Source organism: Mandrillus leucophaeus, unplaced genomic scaffold (assembly GCF_000951045.1).
Source record: "Mandrillus leucophaeus isolate KB7577 unplaced genomic scaffold, Mleu.le_1.0 Scaffold1208, whole genome shotgun sequence".
In the NCBI taxonomy this organism is placed as follows: Eukaryota; Metazoa; Chordata; class Mammalia; order Primates; family Cercopithecidae; genus Mandrillus; species Mandrillus leucophaeus.
The window spans coordinates 137,883-159,219 of NW_012100410.1; the positions used below are offsets into that span (position 1 = coordinate 137,883).

The following is a 21,337-nucleotide window of genomic DNA, read 5'->3' on the forward strand; positions in this document are numbered from 1 at the left end:
TCCTCTGGGACTTGACAGAAGCAGAGAGAATGCTTCATGGTATGTAAATTAAACTTGAAATTAAAGTTGCTGCTACTTTTAGCTCCTAGTTTTATGGGTTATTATATAACAGCAGTTTTATGATAAAGTTTTATGATAAAGCTATGCAATAATAAACTTATAATTTTTCATTTTGACTTACATTAGTACATCACATAGCTAGTTTTAAATGTATTGCATCATAATTTGTCCTTCATTTAGCATTCTGCCAAATGTTATAAGAAACTGAACACATTTAAGATCTTGCTAGCAGAGCTGAAAGATTTATAAGATGCCATTATTTGGATATTTGATACACACAAGTTGGCTTGTTATTGTTTGGAAGTTAGGAGATAACTTTTCACCAAACAGTAGGAAGTTATTGTTTCTAATTTTTAGAATACAAACAGACTGATTATTTCCCACCAAACTCTGTCAACAGTGCCAAAGTATTCTTTAAAATCTCAGGATAAAATGAGTTGTTAAAAGGGTGACACGTTGCTACAATGAGCTTTTTCAGAGCAGGGTCAGCATTTTCACATTTCTCATCAATATTCATCATAAAAGAGACCACAAAATGGGTTTAGATTTATCTGGTCTCTTTCATATAGCAACGTTTATATGCCTAAATGCAGTTAAAAATTAGGGCACTGACCTTTGCAGGCAGTCTTGGGAAACATTCCACCTCCACAAATAATGAATGCCAAAAACGGTGATCAAATGGAGCAGTTATTGCTTTCTGTTTGGATTAATGTGGCAGTATGCTGGCTGATAGGATATATATGGAAAAAAGGAAACTATACCAATGGGCAGGACCGATTTCTTAGTTGATAAAGTTTATTGATTGAAAAGACATAATAAAGTGAAGTAATAAAGCTTTCGGAGAAAAGCAATACATGCTTTGGAAGACTCAGGCCACCATAAGAGTAAGCAAAGCAAGTCTTCAGAACAGAGGTTGAATCCTCCAGAACTATGTGATCAGTGAAATTAAACCTGCCACAGACACCACATTTGTATTCTTTCAGCAGTTCAGGTGTGGACTGTTGGTAGTTTCTCCAAGCATTGCAGATATGATGGCTATAATTCAACTTCTATGAACTGGATTCATACAAACATTACTAAAACTGTTCCTGTACAATGAGCTAAAGAAAGGCAATCAAAATTAACTGGGTAGCAGACATTTTGACTGCTGAGATAAAATAATAGTCAAAACAACTTCACTTCCAGCGATCAGAGATGTAGTGGCTTATTTTGGGCAACCGAGTCATTCTGCCTATTGTACAGAGACCCCAGTAGTAAAGGAGGGGCTACCAGAGGAACTGATTGTATATATAGTCTCTTCAAATGATGGAACATGAGAGCTATTTGCCCAGTGTGGAAAGAACCATGGGTGTTATATTTGTTGTCACAACTAGTGCCATTCACTGGCCTGGTGGATGAATCATTGAGCCTTATTGAACTCTTTTTTTCAAACAACTAGTTTTCTTTTTTCTTTTGAATTGACCATTTGTACAACTGAATTGGCCAATGCTGTTAAAGCATCACTCCTAAGAGTGCCACCATTAACCCAAATTTTTTAAGTTTGTTTTATTTTCTTAATCTTATAAGTAGTGCGTAATCATTGTAGAAAAATAGGAAAACACAAATAAGAAAACAGAAAAAAAATCTGATGTCCCATTACCCTTTATTACACTGTCAATGTTTAGAAGATATCCTTGCAGATATTTTTCCACACAAATATATATAAAAACACATTTCAGCAAAAATAGCATCCCACCACACACAATGTTTTATAACTTGCTTGTTTCATTAAACATTTGTGTACTTCTACCTCAGCCATTTAGGACTTCACTTTTAGTGACCACGTATCATTCTACTGTATGGATTTACTATAATTTCTTTAATCAATACCCTGTTATTAGACTGTTAGGTATGGTTTGTAATTTTTGTTATTACAAATAATACTATTATGGACATATTAGCATATGTGTATTGCATATTTGTCCAGTTATATCCTTTTAAGTCCTAGAAGGCTAATTACTTGGTTAAAAGTTGTACAGTGTTCTAGAAATTTTGATGCCTATCTGTAGTTTCATCTCTAAATAAGAAGGAAAACAGATTAAAATATGAAAGATAAAGATCATTCAAAAGTCTTACATTAATAGGTTTCACAAACTTCTGAAAAACCAAGTGAAAACACAAGTAGAAATATTTTAGTTTGGGTCTGTCTGTTAAACCATTTACACATACACACACATATACACACACACAAAGTTATGAGTTTAAGTGAGTCATGTTTACAGATCAGCAAATAACATGCTTTTCTAAATAACAGGCAAGAATAACAAAATATTGTCTTCTATTTTATTAATAATGCTTAGGAATAGAAAACTATTAACAGCTATATTGAAATATAATTGATATACTACAAAATTCACCCTTTTAAAGTGTACAATTAAGTGATTTTTATGTGTTCAGAGTTGTGCAACCATCATGATTATCTAATTTCAGAACATTTTTATTATGTACAAAAAGAAACTCTGTACATGTTAACAGTTACTCCCCAGCTACTGGCAAATGCTAATCTGCTCTCTGTTTCTATGCATTTGCCTATTCTTGTCATTTCACATAAATGGAATTATATGATAGTTGGCCTTTTGTGACTTGTTTCTTTCACTGAGCATAATGTTTTCATAATGTTTTCTTCTATGTTGTAGCATGTTTCCATACTTTATTCCATTTTATTGCCAAATAATATTTCATTATATAGATATAACCACATTTTGTTTATCCATTCATCAGTTCATTCTTTGGATGTCAATTGAAATCTTATCACCATCATGTTTAAAATCTTTCAGTAGCACCTGAAATTGGTAAGAAGGTTTATGAAAGGCCATCTTAATCTTGCTCTAACCTACTTTTTGGCCTGATCCTCTGCTGCACTGCCAGCCCCATCCAGTCCCATCCACTACCACCCTTCCATCAGCACTCCAGCCATAGCAGAACCACTTGCAATTTCCCAGATATAACAGGCACACTCACTGATGTGCTGTGCCTTCTCTCTGCAATATCCTTCTTCCCCTTACCTGTGTGGATGACTTTTGCATATTCTTTGTTATTCAGCTATCAGGTATCTTCTCCTCTTGGAAGACCTAACACACAAATATAAGCTAGGTGCAACATATTTTTACAATCCATTATACCTCTATTATAACACTTGTCACAAAGTTTATAATTATTGGTTTTCTTGACTTCTCCCCCACTAGACTGTGAGCTCATTAAAGTCAGAAACTATATTCTGTCTATCTCTATATCATGAACCATCCAGGCCTAGCATGTGGTAGACATTCAATATATGTTTTCTTTCTATACATGGTCAACAAAATTAATTTGACTTTCTTATAAACTGCATTAATCAATTTAGGGATTTTATAACCATATAGTCATACACTTTATTTAAAATGCATGTCCAGTTTGCTTATATTTAATTTGTTCATATGCATTTTATATTAAAATTCTCAGTAACATATGAAACAATATGCATTAAAATAAACCCGAATGTATATATAATTCTAGTAAAACTTTTAAAGTATACAATGAACTATCAAATAGAAGATACTTTTTCAAATACCTTCAACTGCCTTTAATGGAGACATATTTAAGAAGAATAACTTAAGACAAATTCAGAATTTATACAAAAAATGGTTCAGCATCACATTTCAAATGATTTAAGAAAAAAGTCATTAAGAATATGCCATGAGATCAATTTATAAATCATAATTGCACTTTCAAAACAAGATAAGCTTCTTTTTGCAAGCAAAAATGTTGCTTCTCTTAAACCTGGTTTGGAGAGTGCTGCCTTGCTTAAAATACTATAATAATCTTTGAAGCCTACACGCATAAACTGTTTCTGAATCTGTTTTCACTGTTTTCTATGTGCATGAAGATTTGTTTAAGTAGGCCTGGTTCTTGGTAATAGAATCCTAACCTCTGTTACTTCTGACTTATAGGGTATCTTTGTTACTAGGGTTCAGCCTGATGGGCCAGCATCAAACCTACTGCAGCCTGGTGATAAGATCCTTCAGGTAAGGCAGATAAAAGAAATGCATGCAAATGCCAATACTGAAACAGATATGTAACCATGTTACCACGTTAAATGATTTGAATTACATGACTGAAAATAAGTCCTTCTCACATTGCTTATTTGCCTTTATTGTTTTGGGGCTGAAAGTCAAGTCAAAAACAATTCAGTCTGACAAATCCTATATCCCTAGCACCTTACACAGTACTTGGCACATGACAGATGTTTTGCATATTTTTGTTGAACTGAATGAAATTACTTGATAATATAAGAAATATATATATATAATATATGTATATATGTGAATCTATGCATAGTTATCAAGTAAGAGTAAATGCCCAAACACAGTATGTGTGTGACTTTCATGAGGGAGAAGGAACTGGTCCATATTTAATTTCTCAGCCACAGGCTTATTGCTGTTTGAATGCTATGAAATACATAATACATCATTCTACTCCCCCTGCTTAGATAAACAAAAGTTTAGCTGTATATAAGGTGACTTTTTAAAATGCATTGTGTGATGGAAAATGACTTTCACTAACTTAAAGCTCTGGCATATCAGAAAAGGTTCACCCCAATAAACAGTTAAGCAAATACTTTACATAACCTCATTTATTTGGCTTTTTTTGTCCTTGTCTCTGAATTCATTGTCTTTAATTTTTTTGCTTTGTTTCTTATCAGTGATTTGCAGCTCATTAATTCACTTCCTATATAAGAGGTACATAATCATTTTCTACATTCCAAGGAAAAGCTCTTAAGCATTATCGACATATTTAAGGTTCAGTATTTTGACTCAGAACCCCAGAAATTTCCCATTATATAAATAGGTGGAACTACTTGATACTGCTGATATTTGACCATGTGCAACAATTATGAAATGGCTCAACATAATATATTGAAGATTTAGATTCACTGAGAAGACAGGACATGTGAAAAAGGAACCTTAGATCAGTTATACAAACACAGTTGACATGTGAAAAAGGAACCTCACATCAACATATTGGAAGAAAACCCCACCCCCGATATTTAACGTGGGTTCTTTTCTATTTCCCTAAGTATCGTGGCTGGTTTGAAAAATAAAGGAAAAGAGTATAAGACAGAGAAACTTTAAAGCTGGGTGTCCGGGGGAGACATCACATGTCAGCAGGTTCTGTGATGCTCTCCGAGCCGTAAAACCAGCAAGTTTTTATTAGCGATTTTCAAAAGGAGAGGGAGTGAACGAATAGGGTGTGGGTCACAGAGATCACAGGACAGGGTGAAATTAAAATTGATAATGAAGTTTCAGGCATGCATTGTTCATTGATAACATCTTATCAGGAGACAGGGTTTGAGAGCAGACAATCTGTCTAACCAAAATTTATTAGGCGGGAATTTCCTCATCCTAATAAGCCTAGGAGTGCTACAGGAGACCAGGGCTTATTTCATCCCTTTGGCTTCGACCATAAAAGACACTGCCCCCATGGGGGCCATTCATAGGCCTACCCTCAGGGGCGCATTCTCTTTCTCGGGGATGTTCCTTGCTGAGAAAAAGAATTCAGCGATATTTCTCCTATTTGCCTTTGAAAAAAGAGAAATATGGCTCTGTTCCGTGTGGCTCACCGGCAATCAGACGCCAAGTCTTATCTCCCTTGTTCCCTGAAGATTGCTGTTATCCTGTTCTTTTTTCAAGGTGCCCAGATTTCATATTGTTCAAACACACATGCTCTACAAACAATTTGTGCAGTTAATGCAATCATCACAGGGTCCTGAGGCGACATACATCCTCCTCAGCTTACGAAGATAACAGAATTAAGAGATTAAAGTAAAGACAGGCATAGGAAATCACAAGGATATTGACTGGGGAAGTGATAAGTGTCCAAGAACTCTTCACAATTTATGTTCAGAGATTGCAGTAAAGACAGGTGTAAGAAATTATAAAAGTATTAATTTGGGGAACTAATAAATGTCCATGAAATCTTCACAATTTATGTTCTTCTGCCATGACTTCAGCCGGTCCCCCCATTCAGGGTCCCTGACTTCCCGCAATAGACATGTAAAAAAGAAACCTTAGATCAACTATAAAAACACAGTTAAACAATGCAAGGATCCCCTCAAGTCAGCTCCAAGGAGATCTTCTATCTCCAATGTACTGCATTCTCTCAGAAAGTCCTAGAAAAGTAGAAATCCTAAGATTGCTTTAACATTTCATTCTCAGAAATTTTTGTTGTTGTTGTTTGTTGTTGTTGTTTGTTTTGTTGTTGTTTGTTTTTTGAGATGGCGTTTCACTCTTATTGCCCAGGCTGGAGTGCAATGGCACGATCTTGGCTCACTCCGCAACCTCTGCCTCCCAGGTTCAAGCGATTCTCCTGCCTCAGCCTCCCGAGTAGCTGGGATTACAGGAATGCGCCACCACACCCAGCTAATTTTTGTATTTTTAGTAGAGACAGGGTTTCTCCATGTTGGTCAGGCTGGTCTCGAACTCACAACCTCAGGTGATCCGCCCACCTCGGCCTCCCAAAGTGCTGGGATTATAGGCCTGAACCACTGCGCCTGGCCTCTCGGAAATGTTTTAAACTAATTAACAAGATCACAATCAGCTACTCAAGTTTTCAAAAATGATAGTTCTCTGAAAAGAGTTTAAGCTACTTCGGCCTGTGCCAATGTCACAATAGAAATACCACCCAGCAGGCCTGAGTCCATTCTATGCAGGCAGAAGATGCAAACAGCAGTTGGTCTTTTGAGCTACAGCTGAGAAACAATAACAACCACACCTATAATAATCTAAGATTTTCCTTTACCACTTTATTATGGAAGTTCTATATTTTTGGATAGCCTAACTAGTTCTTTGATCTTAGATATTTTACATCATGTCTATGGGCCTCAGATTCATTATGTGTAAAATGAACTGCTGTTTATATGTCTGAAGTCCCTCCCAGCTCACAAATTCAACTCTTTGAAAATTGTATGAATTGCAGTGGAAAACAGCTGAGAATAAACTTAAACTAACAACGTAACTCTCTTAACATTTGGTAAATGCTGCTCATTAGCAAAGGAAATGGCTAATTTTTTTCTCCACTGAATTTCAAAGAAATTATTTTAAATCTTAGAGTCTTGAAAAAAATATAGCCAATTAATCTCAGATCTCTTACCTACTAGAATGTGAGGCTGGGTAGAGAAGTATGCTATAGCTTGAGCCAATGTTACAGAGTTCCTTCCTCCATGACAGAAGCAAAATAAAGATTTTTCCCTTCTGCTAGAATTCAGAAATGTATACATAAGTATTATAACAAAATTATACACAGTATATCTTGCAGATGGAAACATAGGTTAGTGTCAGACCAGACATGATGGCTCACGCCTGTAACCCCACCACTTTGAGAGGCAGAGGCAGTAGGATGGCTTGAAGCCAGAAGTTTAAGACCAGGCTTGGCAGCACAGTGAGACTTTGTCTCTACAGAAAATTAAAAATTAACCAGGTGCAGTAGCAAGCACCTGTAATACCAACTACTCGGGAGGCTGAGGTGGGAGAAGTACTTGAGCCCAGGAGTTGGAGGCTGCAGTGAGCTGTGATTATGCCACTGCACTCTAGGCTTAGTGACAGAGTGAGAATCTGTCTCAAAAAAATAAAAAATAAAAATAAAAACATTAGTGTCTACTTGCAAGGTATTAGAATGCTCTTTTCTGGCTATGAAATTCTAGAATTATATGTGGGGACATGAGGGTTATGAGGGTTCAGTATTTCTAATCCCGGAGAGGTAAAAATAACAGCAGAATGCAAGGAAATGGATTCCTCATGCAAGAAGTAGCAAGAAATTTTCAGCCAAGAATACTGCAGAAAAGCTGCACCCAAGATGTCTCTTCTCTCCACAAATGACTATCAAGGATGTGACATTTTATTTTTGTCATAGAACTCACTTGTACCTAGTCCAATAAAATCAAAGCCCATTTTCAATAAAGAAAAAAGTACATGGACTTTAATCAAATTATATATTTACAGTTTCATTCATACTAGTTAAAAAGTACACATGGCCAATTATACTTTCTGAAAGAAAGAAACGAGAATGACTAATTCTAAAATGAAATTGTTTGCAACATCAGATGCTAAGAAGGCAAGCTATATATTTATCTATTTATAATACTATTGTCTCTTAGCTTAAAGAATGCTGGGGAAAAATTGTTTCATAACATTGGGTTATCTATCACTTAAAAGGTTAGAATCGTGTGTTTTCAATGGAGCGAATTTATTTACAAAGCTCAGTGGCAATGTTCGACCTAAAGAATCGAAGTAAAAGAAAGGAAAAAAGAAAAGAATGGCCCTTCCTAAGTGTCAGTACTTTTGGGGTTTAATCTAACCCAATAGCAAATAGCAAAAGATATATGAGAGAGCACAAGAGATGCACCTTTCCTAATCCCTCTTCCCAAACCCAGAATTAGATCTCTTTCTTTCTCTATCACTCTTTATACCGTCCACTCTTTTCTTATTCTGCTGTGATATTATGAGGATGTTATTTGAATTACATGAAGATGTGTGCAATAAGGGATGATGTTAATTAAAACATATTCGCATCATTTTTCTGTTGTACTATTCGTTTTCCCAGAATAGACACATTGTAATTACCCTAAGACAGTGTGGCATATGGAAAGAGCAACTGACCCTTCATAGACTCACCTTCTGCTAAGTTCAATTATATAACAGTAAGAGAAAAAACTGAAAGCATATGGAATATAAAAATATGTCAGAATGAGCCTTTTGAATTTGCCAATATTTGAAATGACAGTTTTGTCAATTTATCATCATAGTTTCTTTTTTCTAATGTTCTTTTCAGCTAAAAAATTCAGTCTAATTCCTCATAAATTTTATAATTCAAAATATATATGAATACAGAAAATCTAGTAATTATAGTTACTCTGTTGAAAAGATAAATAGACTGGAAAATATATATATACTGTACCTGATAGTTAACATGATTCACAGTTGTAACCTAAAACTCACTTGCAAGTATGTCCTGTTCTATCAGGGAAGCCAAACCCTCTCCTCTTCATTTACCCACCCCCATCTCCATACATAAGCCTAATTTTGGCAAGAGAAGAGAAATAATTTATAGAGAATTAGTTAACGACATCCAGATTTTGCCAATAACCAAAACAGATTTTTCTAATATGAGGTATATAAATAAGGTACTTAATTGAAGATAATTTTATAGTCTCTTTTACCTTGTCATCATTTTAAGGGTTTTGGAGTTTGCAATCAAAACATACTCTTTGTCTACGGCTCTATTTCAAGATGCTAAAAGAGAATAATCAATGAGATAATAATTCAAACAAGCCAGATATTTTTCTTTTTTTCTTGTCTTAGAAAGAACTTTGGCCCTACAATTCATATAGACAGTTTAAGAAACTACTGTCAACAATGTCTATCAACAAATACTTCGACTATTAGCAGAGTCATTATTGCACTTTTTTTACTTTTTTAAAGTTAGTTTTTGGTAAGTCGTTTGGCTCAGAGCATCTTATCTTGGCCAAAATCGTGGGGTTTGATGCCCGTTAGACCTATTATCATTGCTCTGTTCTATACCCACTGACAACTCCACTCCACATCCTGATTAGTGTCTTATAAGGAAATATCATTAGAAGCCCCTTAATAGGTAGAAGGGAAGTCATGTGTCCTAAGGGAGCTAATAGCTAGGGAGACAAAGTGAATGTATGCACTCATTAGGAAACTAATAAAGTACTTGATTTTGTGATGTATCTAATAAATATTGTAGCTGTGTTAATGGAATGGAGTAATTAATATAAAAATGTGTATCCTGGGATGCAGAGAGGATGGCCACTCACAGACAAAAATACAAGATGTAAGACCCTCCTCTTCTTAGCTCCTCCAGTGAATCAGTGAGGGAGTGGGAGAGGAGACCTTTGTGGCAGGGTGCACTGGGGATCATGGAGATCTCTGGTTGTAGGGGGAGTCAAAAGAAGGGAGTTTATTCCTGGTGGAGCAGAAGTTCCTCCAGGATTAACAGAGAGAAAAGAAGGAGGAGGACAAATACCTGTGGGCTAGACTGACATGAGTTTTCAGGGGCAGGAGTAAGAGGTTTATGCTAGAAAGGGTGAGTATGGAGTATAAAGGAGAGACTATTGGGGAAGAAGACCCCAGACTCGTGTTAGAGTCATGAAGAAAGGAAACCCTGGGATTTTAATAAGTTTTTCATGGACTGGGAGAATTTCAAGCATGGTGATGAGTTGGAGTGAGGCTCAGGATGGCGGTAGGGAGAGACAGCAAGCAGGATATGGCATTCAAGGCTCAGAATGGGAGAGGTAAGTTCAGACTCCCCAAAGAGAAGTCTAAATGAAATGTCTGTGTATGGGTGGATCTGTTGTACACAGATATATATATACAAACACTGAATCAACGCTTCCTTGTCTGAATGGAAATCTGATGGCTCTGTTAATGACCAGTAGGTGTGATTAGCTTGCTGAGAGAATTTTCTTACTTAGGTAAAGCTCACTTATTCCACAGCCAGAGCTATAAGAAACAAAAACATAAGCTAGAAAACAAACAAAGTGCTTCTGAGGAGCCATAATTAATGTCACAAAGTCCATGCACTACATTTCATTCCTTTTACTCATAAGAGAGGATTTATATCATACCTGGGAGTCTTTTATCTAGTTGTCCAGACCACCAAGGTGAAAGCCTTTGGCTCCAGGCTCATTGCCAGAAGCAAGAAGTCATAGCCAACAGCTTCACTCTGCAGTAAGAGAGAAACTTCTTTTAAAAGCCAGAAATAGAAGAGAACAACTTCTTTTAAAAGCCAGAAACAAGATTTTAAAAGTACAGCAGATTGTACTTCTAAAATCTTGTTTCTGGCTTTTAAAAGAACGTTTTGTACTTTCAGTATGGAACAGTTTTTCTCAATGACATTTTTTGACATATCTTTGAAAAAAAAAGAGTTCATGGTGAACTAAGTTTCGTAATCACTTCATACTCTATCCCTTGTTTCAGGACTTTACACTGTACTAAATAGGCTAAGAACTCTAAGAAATCTTACAGATATATGTTTCAACATGTTTAACTATACAGTCCTCTTTACCAAAGCATCAATTAACTACTTCCACACAACACACTTTGGGAAATGTTTGTTATAGAAACAAACTAACGGGGCCATGACTGTGTCCAAGAGAGTGTTGATGTTCACAATTATTACCATAAATCATTAAGAAAGGGTTAGTGTTCACTTTCTGAGTTTTTAAAAATTTCTCAGAAAAAACCTCCAAAAATAAAACCCCTAAAGAATGAGAAATTGTTTATGGTTAAAATGAAGTGTTGAACCCTTAAAGAAATAAAGTATTTGAAAATTGTACTAAAGCATTTCCCAACAAGGCCAAGTAAGTTTCACATTTCTATAGTTGATCTTATTTGCGGTTGAAAATCAAAAGCACCAGAGACATTGGGGGTGGGGGACTATGGAGGAATAATCACATAACTTTTAATGTTTAGGTAAATAATTGCTTATAATGATATAATACATTGAAGAGTAAGATTTCGTTTAATACAATTGGATTAGAAAGGAACCAGAAATAGGTTTGAAAACTATGTGTTGGTTAGGCACAGTGGCTCACACCTGTACAATGCTTTGGCAGAGGCAGGAGGCAGGAGGATTGCTTGAGGCCAGGAGTTCAAGACCAGTCTTGGCAACATAGCAGATCCCATCTCTACAAAAAAAATTAAAAATTAGGCAGGTGTGATGGCATGCACGTGTAGTTCCAGCTACTAAAGAGGCTGAGGTAGGAGGATCCTTCCAGCCCAGGAGGTTGAGGCTGCAGTGAGCTATGATAGAGTCACTGCACTCCAGCCTAGGTTACAGAATGAGAACCCATCATTAAACTGTCTTTTAAAGTATGCTTTTATATGCCAGATTTTGACTGCATATTATTATACATTTAGTTTTGTTCATAATATACAATGTTCTTGCACAGAAAACCAATAAAAATATTGAGGAAATACTTTTTGAAAATCAAAACATATTTTGAGTATTTAGTAAAACATGAAAACCAATAAAACAAATTAGGTTTTTTAGGGTGACTCTATCCTTCATAGTTTAGCTAGTAGAAAAGTAACATCCATTAAGTGTCTCTATTGTGTCATTTAAATCATACAACAACCCTGCAAGACATCTATTGTTGACAGATGTTCGATAACTTATTTGAGTTCTTCCATTGTCAACAAAATAACAAACAGAGAGACTCTTTAAAAGAAAACGATGTTTATTTGGGAATAGAGCATTGAAATGGGAATACATATGCCATAGTAAACTATGCATGTATTCAGGAAGTTAAAGAAAGACAGCGATTTTTAAAGGAATAAATAAGGATTATGTAACTACTTTTAAATAATTAGCCTTGGCTACAAAGATCGATAGCAAGGATGATGCCAGTCCAAGATTGGACAACCAATTGCTGGGCAATGTCCCTGCAGAAGTATTTGTTGTGTAAGGTTGCAATGGCTTTTGTGTAAGGTCGTGTTTTTGCAGTCTTTTGTGACAGTTTTTGTTACCAGGTATACAAGTATGAGAACCCTCTCTTCATGGCCTTCCCCGCTCTATTTGCCGGGTTTTTTGTTTTGTTTTGTTTTGTTTAACACTAGTCACTCCATTTGATTCTGACAACTTTCACACCATTACACAATACTGATTCTATGGAGCAAATTTTGCTGATGGTATCATATTTATTACATTTTCTAATTTATTTATTTATTTGGAAAATGTGCATCAAATGCCCACTGTGTACAAAGTATTGTGCCAAGAAATGTAAACAATGTTATATGAATGTAACCAAGTTCCTGCCTTCCACAACCTAGTCCTGGAAATAGACATACCCAAATTATACAGAGCAGGAAACAAAGCAGGAAGAGAGACAAAAAGAGCTGAGTATCAAACATTTGATAAAATGAACGCCAGCCTGTCATTTAAGAGCAAACTCTTCATCAAAGTGGAGAGCAGCCTGGCTACAAAGAGCCGCCCGAAAATTAAGGGTTGATTTTGCAGTTATTCTTTTTGTGAAAAGTAAAAGGATCGTGACTTGTTGGGAAATTGGCTTGCAAATCAAGGTAGGAAATTCATTTGTTGGAGATGATCATTTGATATGTTTGATAAAAAGAAAACAAGCATTTAAAAATCAGAGCAGATAAAGAAATAAATTTATTCAGATTTACTATTATCAGTTCCACACCTGAGTTTCTATTCAAATAATTCAGTCTTCAGTTGAGTATATTCTACGTTGCCATATCTTTTATGAGCCTTAATTAATGAGAAATTCAAGCTGCAGTACATGTGTGTACTTAACACAGAAGAGAAATTCTTGCCGGGTGCAGAGGCTCACGCCTGTAATCCCAGCACTTTGGGAGGCCGAGGTGGGCGGATCATGAGGTCAGGAGGTTGAGACCATCCTGGTTAACACAGTGAAACCCCCTCTCTACTAAAAATACAAAAAACTAGCCGGGCGTGGTGGTGGGCGCCTGTAGTCCCAGCTACTCAAGAGGCCGAGGCAGGAGAATGGCGTGAACCCGGGAGGCGGAGCTTGCAGTGAGCTGAGATCCGGCCACCGCACTCCAGCCTGGGCGACAGAGCAAGACTCCGTCTCAAAAAAAAAAAAAAAAAAAAAAAGAGAGAGAAATTCTTATTTATGTTTTGCTCTGCAAAGGTTTTTTAAAATACTAGAATAAAACTCATTAAAACTTCAAACTTTCTCACATTTACAAAAGCAGTGTAAATTTTTCATATGAACTCTCTAAGAACTGAAAGTCTATAATTCAGGTTTTCGATAGAAAGGAAAGTTTTTTAAATAGCTTGACATAAAGTCAATGTAGTATTGATTATGAGTATACTCAGCCCTAAATATATCCTAATACTTAATGAGTACTCTTATCAGATTAAAATTTGAAATGAGAATTAATTCTAGTTAGTTAATGGGAAGCACAATGAGGATTATCTGAGATTCCTACTCTTTCTCATAATACCTGGCAATCAGGATTGAACACCATGAAGCCTTGCTCTTATGGCACTAATTTGGTTGCTGCATTATTTCGTTTTCCCTCATTCTAAGAGCTGTAGGCATTCAAAGTGCAATATATCAATGTATTAATATTTCTCTAACATACAAAATTTATGTGTACTGGCCCTTTAAAAAGGCTTATCCCTTGGAGGGTGAATTTAAATCAACCAGAAATCACATGCCCATATCTCTAAACTGATTTCTTGTTTTAAAAGATCTGTGCTGTCCTCCCTGTTGGATAATCCCACCAACCCTGTGGTCTGGCCTTCTCTGAGGCTAGTTTTTACGCTTAGAGCCTTGAATAATAAGAATGCAACAGAATTTCTAGGAGAATTACAACATCATCTGGACTGTTTCTGCAATATAAACATCCATAATTTATCCATTTAACAAAACATTTACCAGAAGGTAATCAAACATAAATCCAGGAGAGAATAAGAGAGGAAATTCAGAAACCAAGTGTGTTTTACGATAGATTGATGAGCTCTATTTGCAAAGCTCTACTTTTTGTTGGAATTGCAAATACTATTTTCATTAACCTTCAGTTTTTTCATGTCTAAATCATGAAAAGGGACAATTAAAAAGCATTTTGTGGCACAGAAGATATCAAATAAAATTAAAATAACAAGAGATGTCTTCTGGATATTACATAACAATTATAGTAAAATGTTCCTTCATACTTTCAAATCAGCTAAAGCTAGAAACCCATTAATTACATATTTTTTAAGGATTAAATTTTCAGAATATCTTTTCCCTTTTTAGATTGTTTTCTTGGTAACTTCATTTCAACTTAATAAGTGATTTCTCATTTTTCATTAGGTTATAATTTCCTCAAAATGGTACATATTTTTTTCAAATCTATGATAGTGTATCTATATAAAACATATAGGTAGCCAAATGTGGCAATATAGTTTAAATTTTTTATTAATTTAGCATTTGTTCTTCATATCATCTTTTTCATAGTATGCATATATTTATTAATATAATAAATTATATTAATACATGTAATATAATATACATGTAAATCATATGCATTTATTTTTTCAAAGCATCATTGGGTTTATACCCTGCAATGAACATTGCATAGTAGCAGTCTTTATTTCCTCAGCCTCTTCTTCTTCTGTGTGCGCGTGCACACACACACACACACACACACACACACACAAATGTAAAACTCCATTAGCTGGAATATTGTGATTCTTCTGGTCTTTATTTTAACTGAAGAAGCCCTACACAAATATAGTAACATAGTTGTTTGATTCCCTGTCTGAACTATCCAAGATTTAAGCCTGATAACCACATTCATGTTAACAAATACAATGTCAATTCATTTTGCTCTTCTGTCCTAAGAATGAAAGAAGTTTCTCTGGAACTGAGATTTATTATTATCTTCTTCCACTCAAAAAAAAATTGGAGATTCAGCATTTCTGTAGATATTTAATTTAGGACTAAATGTTACTTCTACCAGTATTTTTAGAATAAGTTAAATTAAACCTGATAGAAATTTGAATGGGAATCACAGCTTGGCAACCACTGTAAAGAACAGAATTATCTTTGGAGGTGATATAGCAACAATTTTTTAAGGGAAAAATGTTCATTATTTTATCATGGCCAGTGAAATGTCAGCTCAAATTACTTGACATGATTGTGGTCTTATTATTTCAGTGAAGTAATGAAAGAAACAAGAAGAAGGAATATTACGGTATCAGGTGATTCAGCCTTAGCCCTTTCCCTCATTGTTTGACCTCAGACAATTTGTTTTGTCTCCTTAAAATGAAGGCCTTTCATTTATAAAATGACAGGATTAGTCTAAACTAACAGTTTTCACACTGGGCATTCATGAGCACTATAGGGGTGGGAAGGTATTGGCAAGTAAGCTGGTTCGCTGGGTCCAATCTGTCTTCCACCTCTCTCCCTTTCTCTGTCTCTCTCTAAAAAGATCTGTTTAAATGTTTTACATATTGAGCTATCTCTCTTCCTTTTGAAGAAGAGGTTTTTTGAACTAATGCCTTGTTTAAAAAAAAAAAATAGTCCCTCTACATAAGTTTATTTTTATGGTTGCTTCCCATGCTAAAGCCTATGGTCTAAATTCACAGGTTTTAGATTTGGTGCTTTTTTTGTGTTTTATTTCTTAGAAAAATGATTCCACACATGAACCATTTTAGAACGCTTTATTCTGCACATACTGTTACAGAATTTACCTGAAAAGAAACAACTGTTAACATACTGAGGGCTCGAGGAGACTCTAGGAGTGAGACAAGACAAGGACTGTAGTCCTTTGGGAATCACACTCGTTCTATGCCTCAGAGAAACAGCAAAGAGAAGATGTCCCTCTCTTCTTTGCCCTCCTCTGAGCTACTCTAGCACTTTATTTCCCTCTTCAGATATTAATTCAATTCAGCATATATGTACTGAGGGTTCATTCTACATGCGGCATTTTATGTTATTTTTAGTTACGTGCATGACTTATTTCCCCTCCTGAATGGCTGCTGCTTCGATTGGAGCCTTCCTGTTTCATCTCTTTCTTACTTCCCATCCCAGTGCCTAGCAAAATGCCTACGGAAGTGAGTACAAAACAGACATTCTTTGATTGAAAAAAAATGCTAAAGTAATCACATTGAGAGCAGACTAACCTTCTTTGAAGATCTTTCATAATAAAACTACCACTCTAAATTAACAGCTATGATTAATTTGCTAAGTTTTATACCACTTTTGCCCTGAACACTGATATTTTTAACATTGATACTATGTCAAGTATGATGATGAACAACGTACCATTCATGGCCTCCAAATCCTAGAAAATTTTTTATTTCTGTAACTGTGAGATATTTAAATTTTGAACAATTCCCTGAAAATTCTTAGTGGATTTTTAATTCATTGCAATTCTAGGTTTGAGTCTGCAGATAGAGAAATCTGAACACTCAGAAAGTCATTATTATGGTTTGACGTTCAAGAACTCCATTATTAAAGTTCAATTTTAATTTCACAATTAAGTTATAACTTTTGGTCAAATTGAAGGCATTAAAGTATTTTGGTCAAATTGAAGGCATTAAGGTAGTCAGTACATCCTTCAAAGCTACAATGGAATAAATATTTATTTCATGCAAGTTCGCTATGTTCCTGATGTCTGAAACAGGTTAAGAGTAGAAAAAAGAATGGACCGTATGCTGTATTCTTTACTCTCCATCAAAACTGATCAGAAATGACACCAAATGTAACCTCATTGTCTGATTTTTAGTATAACGCAGAGCAAGAAATTTGGGCTGTGTAACACGCCCAAACTTCTACTCAACTACTGTTTCCTGACACTGAACCAGCCAAGACCAACTGCTTTTTTTTTTTTTTTTTTTTTTTTGAGACCAATCCCAACTTCTATGGGCATTTTCATTTATTAAATATTGTTAAGGAATGCCTTTAAGGTTTCTTTAATTAAAACCAAATTTTTACTTCTAATTACATGAATTTCCAAGAATTTATATTCTATCACCTAGTATTTTTTTACTGGCAGATGTACTATGGTTTACAAACGTAATATTTTGGAATCTTCTTTACCACATCATTAGTCAATCAATTTTAATGAACTAGTGATGAGATATAATGTATCATATAACTTTCATCTAAGTTTTAAAGGTTGTATGATATTTCTAGAGATATAATGCTGCTTTAAATTTGAAAAAGCTAAAGTCAATGAAAGAGTCTAATTATTAAGTGATTGGTTATTTGAAATATTAATCATATTTTAAGAAAGCATAAAAAATAGTAAGTAAAATAAAAAAGGCAATGTGTAACCAAAATAAGTATCAGTCCATTGAAAATTGAAAAAGTCAACCAGTGAGCTGGCTCTATTACCTCTACTCAGCCAAGCTGTCAACTTGATCGACTCTTTTCTGAATCAACTGAGTCTCAAACCGCAAAGAAAACAATTACATAACTGTCAGTCATTCAGTTGCCAAGATTAATTTCTATCAAGTTTCAATAAGGTTGTATTTAATTTTACCTTTATGGCAGTGAAGGCTTATGGGATACACTTCTTTCTGTATTAATAATAAAAATCATTCCAATCAAGACCATCTGCAACTTAATGTGGAGAAAATCAAAGACCCATGGCACTCAATACAGAGAACAATGTACATTTTGTGACATAAAATTCATATAATAGACGGAGGAAACTCTGAAACTGTAACCTTAGGCTATGTTTAAACTGATTATCAATTGCTTATATCAATGATTCTTAAACAGAAGACAGCAGACATGTCCTCTGTTACTAATGTCAGTGTGTTTTATCCCCAAGGGACACATTCCTTAAATATAGTGGATTGATTGAGAACCACTACTATAGATAATAAGTATACTTGCATTTAGCAATAAGGGAAATAAAAAATATTTCTCTAACATAAAAGTGTATAAACCAAGAACTTTCCAGTGAGTCAAAATAAGATTTAAATGTACTATAAGCGTCCAGTCATGTTTGGCATGATTGAAATATTTGGTCTTGTTGATGAGTTTATATTAGCATTTATATAACACTAAGGTAATCGCCATATGCCCATTTCCAGACCACCGCAATCAGCCCCTGCAAAAACAAATCAGGACAACAACAATGGAACTGAACTACTATGACACCAGTACATCTATCTGTTATTTACCAGGGCATCTTGATGATTAGCACAGTGGCAAAGACATACTGGGTACTTAATAAATATTTGTTGAATTAATAAATTTGGTTGAATCTGGATAAAATTAGTTACTTCCATAATTGCGATTCCATTGTGAATTATAAAAACTGATAACTTTTTGTTGCTCAGTGCTCCCATGAATTTTATGAATAGAAACAATGATACAGTGATAATAGTTTGCATTGATTGCCCTGTTTTATTTGTGTATTTACAGGCAAATGGACACAGTTTTGTACATATGGAACATGAAAAAGCTGTATTACTACTGAAGAGTTTCCAGAACACAGTAGACCTAGTTATTCAACGTGAGCTTACTGTCTAAATATTTTTTATAAATAGTGAAGATACGTCTAGCCAGACCTAATGTTCAAAAATAAATTTATACATAGAAACAAATTTTGCCAATTGCTGGACCAATGGCAAACATTAGTGCCAAATGTATAATACTATATGTTAGCACTGACCATCCTTAAAAATGTTAACTCTATAAATATGATGTTCATGTGGTTATGTATTAGTTTTAATTGTCAGCCTCTGGCTGTGCATTGGTGCAGTTTTGTTTCTGTTTTTGTTTTTGTTTTTAATCAAATAAGTTTCTTCTCAAAGTGGATTTCATATAATTTCGGAGCACGGAAGCACACACAAGCTCTTTATGAATTCTGCTCTCCATCAGAAACACTGCCTCAAAGTTGTATATGCCTTTATATAGAAACTACAAATATAAAGAATTGTAATTCCCATAAAATATTTCTAGCACAAGGTATATGTTGGCATATATACAAAAAGAATATAGAGAAAAACAATATTTTCATAAACTAAACGTCTCGGATAGAGAAAAAATATATCTTAAAATAAGACTTTACTATATTGAATCTTTTTCAATAAAAATTACATGATAATGCCTTATGAAAGTAACTGTACATATGGTATAAAGTGTTTATATTTGGTTCCATATTCATTTGCTAAATTCTCATGACACAGAGTGAAATATTTCATAAATTAGCCATTTATCTCTGGGACCCGAATAAAAATAGGATGAACTAATTTGTTCAATGCCTTTAGCTAATTACAATACATGCAGAGTTTAGAAACAGACTAACGATCATTGTAGTTAAGTCTTTTTCACCACAAATTTAAGCAGTGGATGATGGGTGGCAGGAAAGGTATTGCTTTATTTCTTTCAAGTTCATGTTGATTATAAACTGTAGCCCCTGTGATTTCTTTACTTGTAAATGTGGAATTTATTTGTGTGTTGCTTAATCTAATTTGCTACTTTTTAAATTATTTAAAATGAGTTTTGGAAATTGATAAAATTTATCATTACGAAAGACTGCTGTTAGAAAGTTATGGTGGGTGATTTTAAATCCTTGGTATTTAAATATGAAACTTCAAATATAATTTCTCAGAGCTGTGGTCTACCTGTATCATTAATTTCAATGGCTGATTTTCTAGGCAGAAATAGATAAAATACTTTTTTTTCCAAAAACAGTTTCAAGGTATGTACAATCCTGAATGCTTTCTCACCGGAGAGAAAGACAAGCATGGTTAATGTAGAATTACTTACTTTTCCATTGAAAACATTTTCCTGTATAAATGATCAAAATTTATTTTATAATCCTTCTAAATATTTGTCTTTCATATTAGTCATTAATTTAATTACAATATTAATTTGAAATTCTAGGATAATTTTCCAGAGAGTTGGTTGCATGCATTCTCTTTCATAATTTTACATAGTTCTTTTGTTATATAATGAATTTACATGCTAGTGTTTCAAGTATTGTATGAAGATTTTCACAGTAGTATCACTGATTGATGTCACCAAAGCTCTGAGAATAATATTTGTAAGTTAACTGTTTTATGGGGACATTGAAAATATTGTATTTTTGTAGGGTCTATTAAAATGAGTGTCACTTATTAGAAGTACAGTGGTATTTTTTGGCAATAGAATTTGTCACTTGGAAGCAAATAATACTTCACTTTATAAATGATGCACTAATATTGATGTTTGCTTTATGTCAAGGTGACATTATACCATGATTTTATAGGGTTTGACAATTAGCTAATGATTAAATGATTGGCCTATTTAGTATGTTTCCCAGAAGTAACTTTTAAATGTATTTTAATATATTGAGAGTTTCAGATGAGAAATGTCTTTCAGAGACTAATTTGCTTTGTTGAAAACTCATGTCAAGCCACCATGTCCAGATATTGTAGGATGATCATCATTAATCAAGACAGAGGCCTTTACTGGCATCATAAGATCACTTAAAGAAAAAAAAACTCAAGGCTGTAGTTTGGTGGCAATGAAACATCTGAAATCATCCCATCAGTTTTTCTTAATCTTTTATAAGAGAAGTGGGAGAAGAGCCAGATATAGAACTGCCCCAAGTCTTTTTATTTTATGGTTTCTATATCAAACCCAGGGCTTCAGGAGATCCTTCTGAGACACGCAGCTGAAAGGATCATAATCCTAATAAACACCTCTGCCCCTCCTGATGTGACAACATTGTCCTGAGCCACTGCTTTAGTACTTCCTGTT

The 21,337-nt window shown here is 34.6% G+C and overlaps 1 protein-coding gene across 1 annotated transcript in view; it reads left to right on the forward strand.

Annotated features, from left to right (window-relative positions):
* The window catches only part of LRRC7 (leucine rich repeat containing 7), a 148,754-nt gene extending 128,036 nt beyond the window's left edge, over window positions 1–20,718 (forward strand). The window contains exons 18-19 of the mRNA XM_011970638.1: window positions 4,029–4,103; window positions 19,013–20,718. Of these exons, the coding sequence (XP_011826028.1) occupies window positions 4,029–4,103; window positions 19,013–19,120 (183 nt within the window). The 3' untranslated portion in view covers window positions 19,121–20,718. The remainder of the gene's footprint in view (window positions 1–4,028; window positions 4,104–19,012) is intronic.
* The last annotated feature ends 619 nt before the right edge of the window (window positions 20,719–21,337 follow it).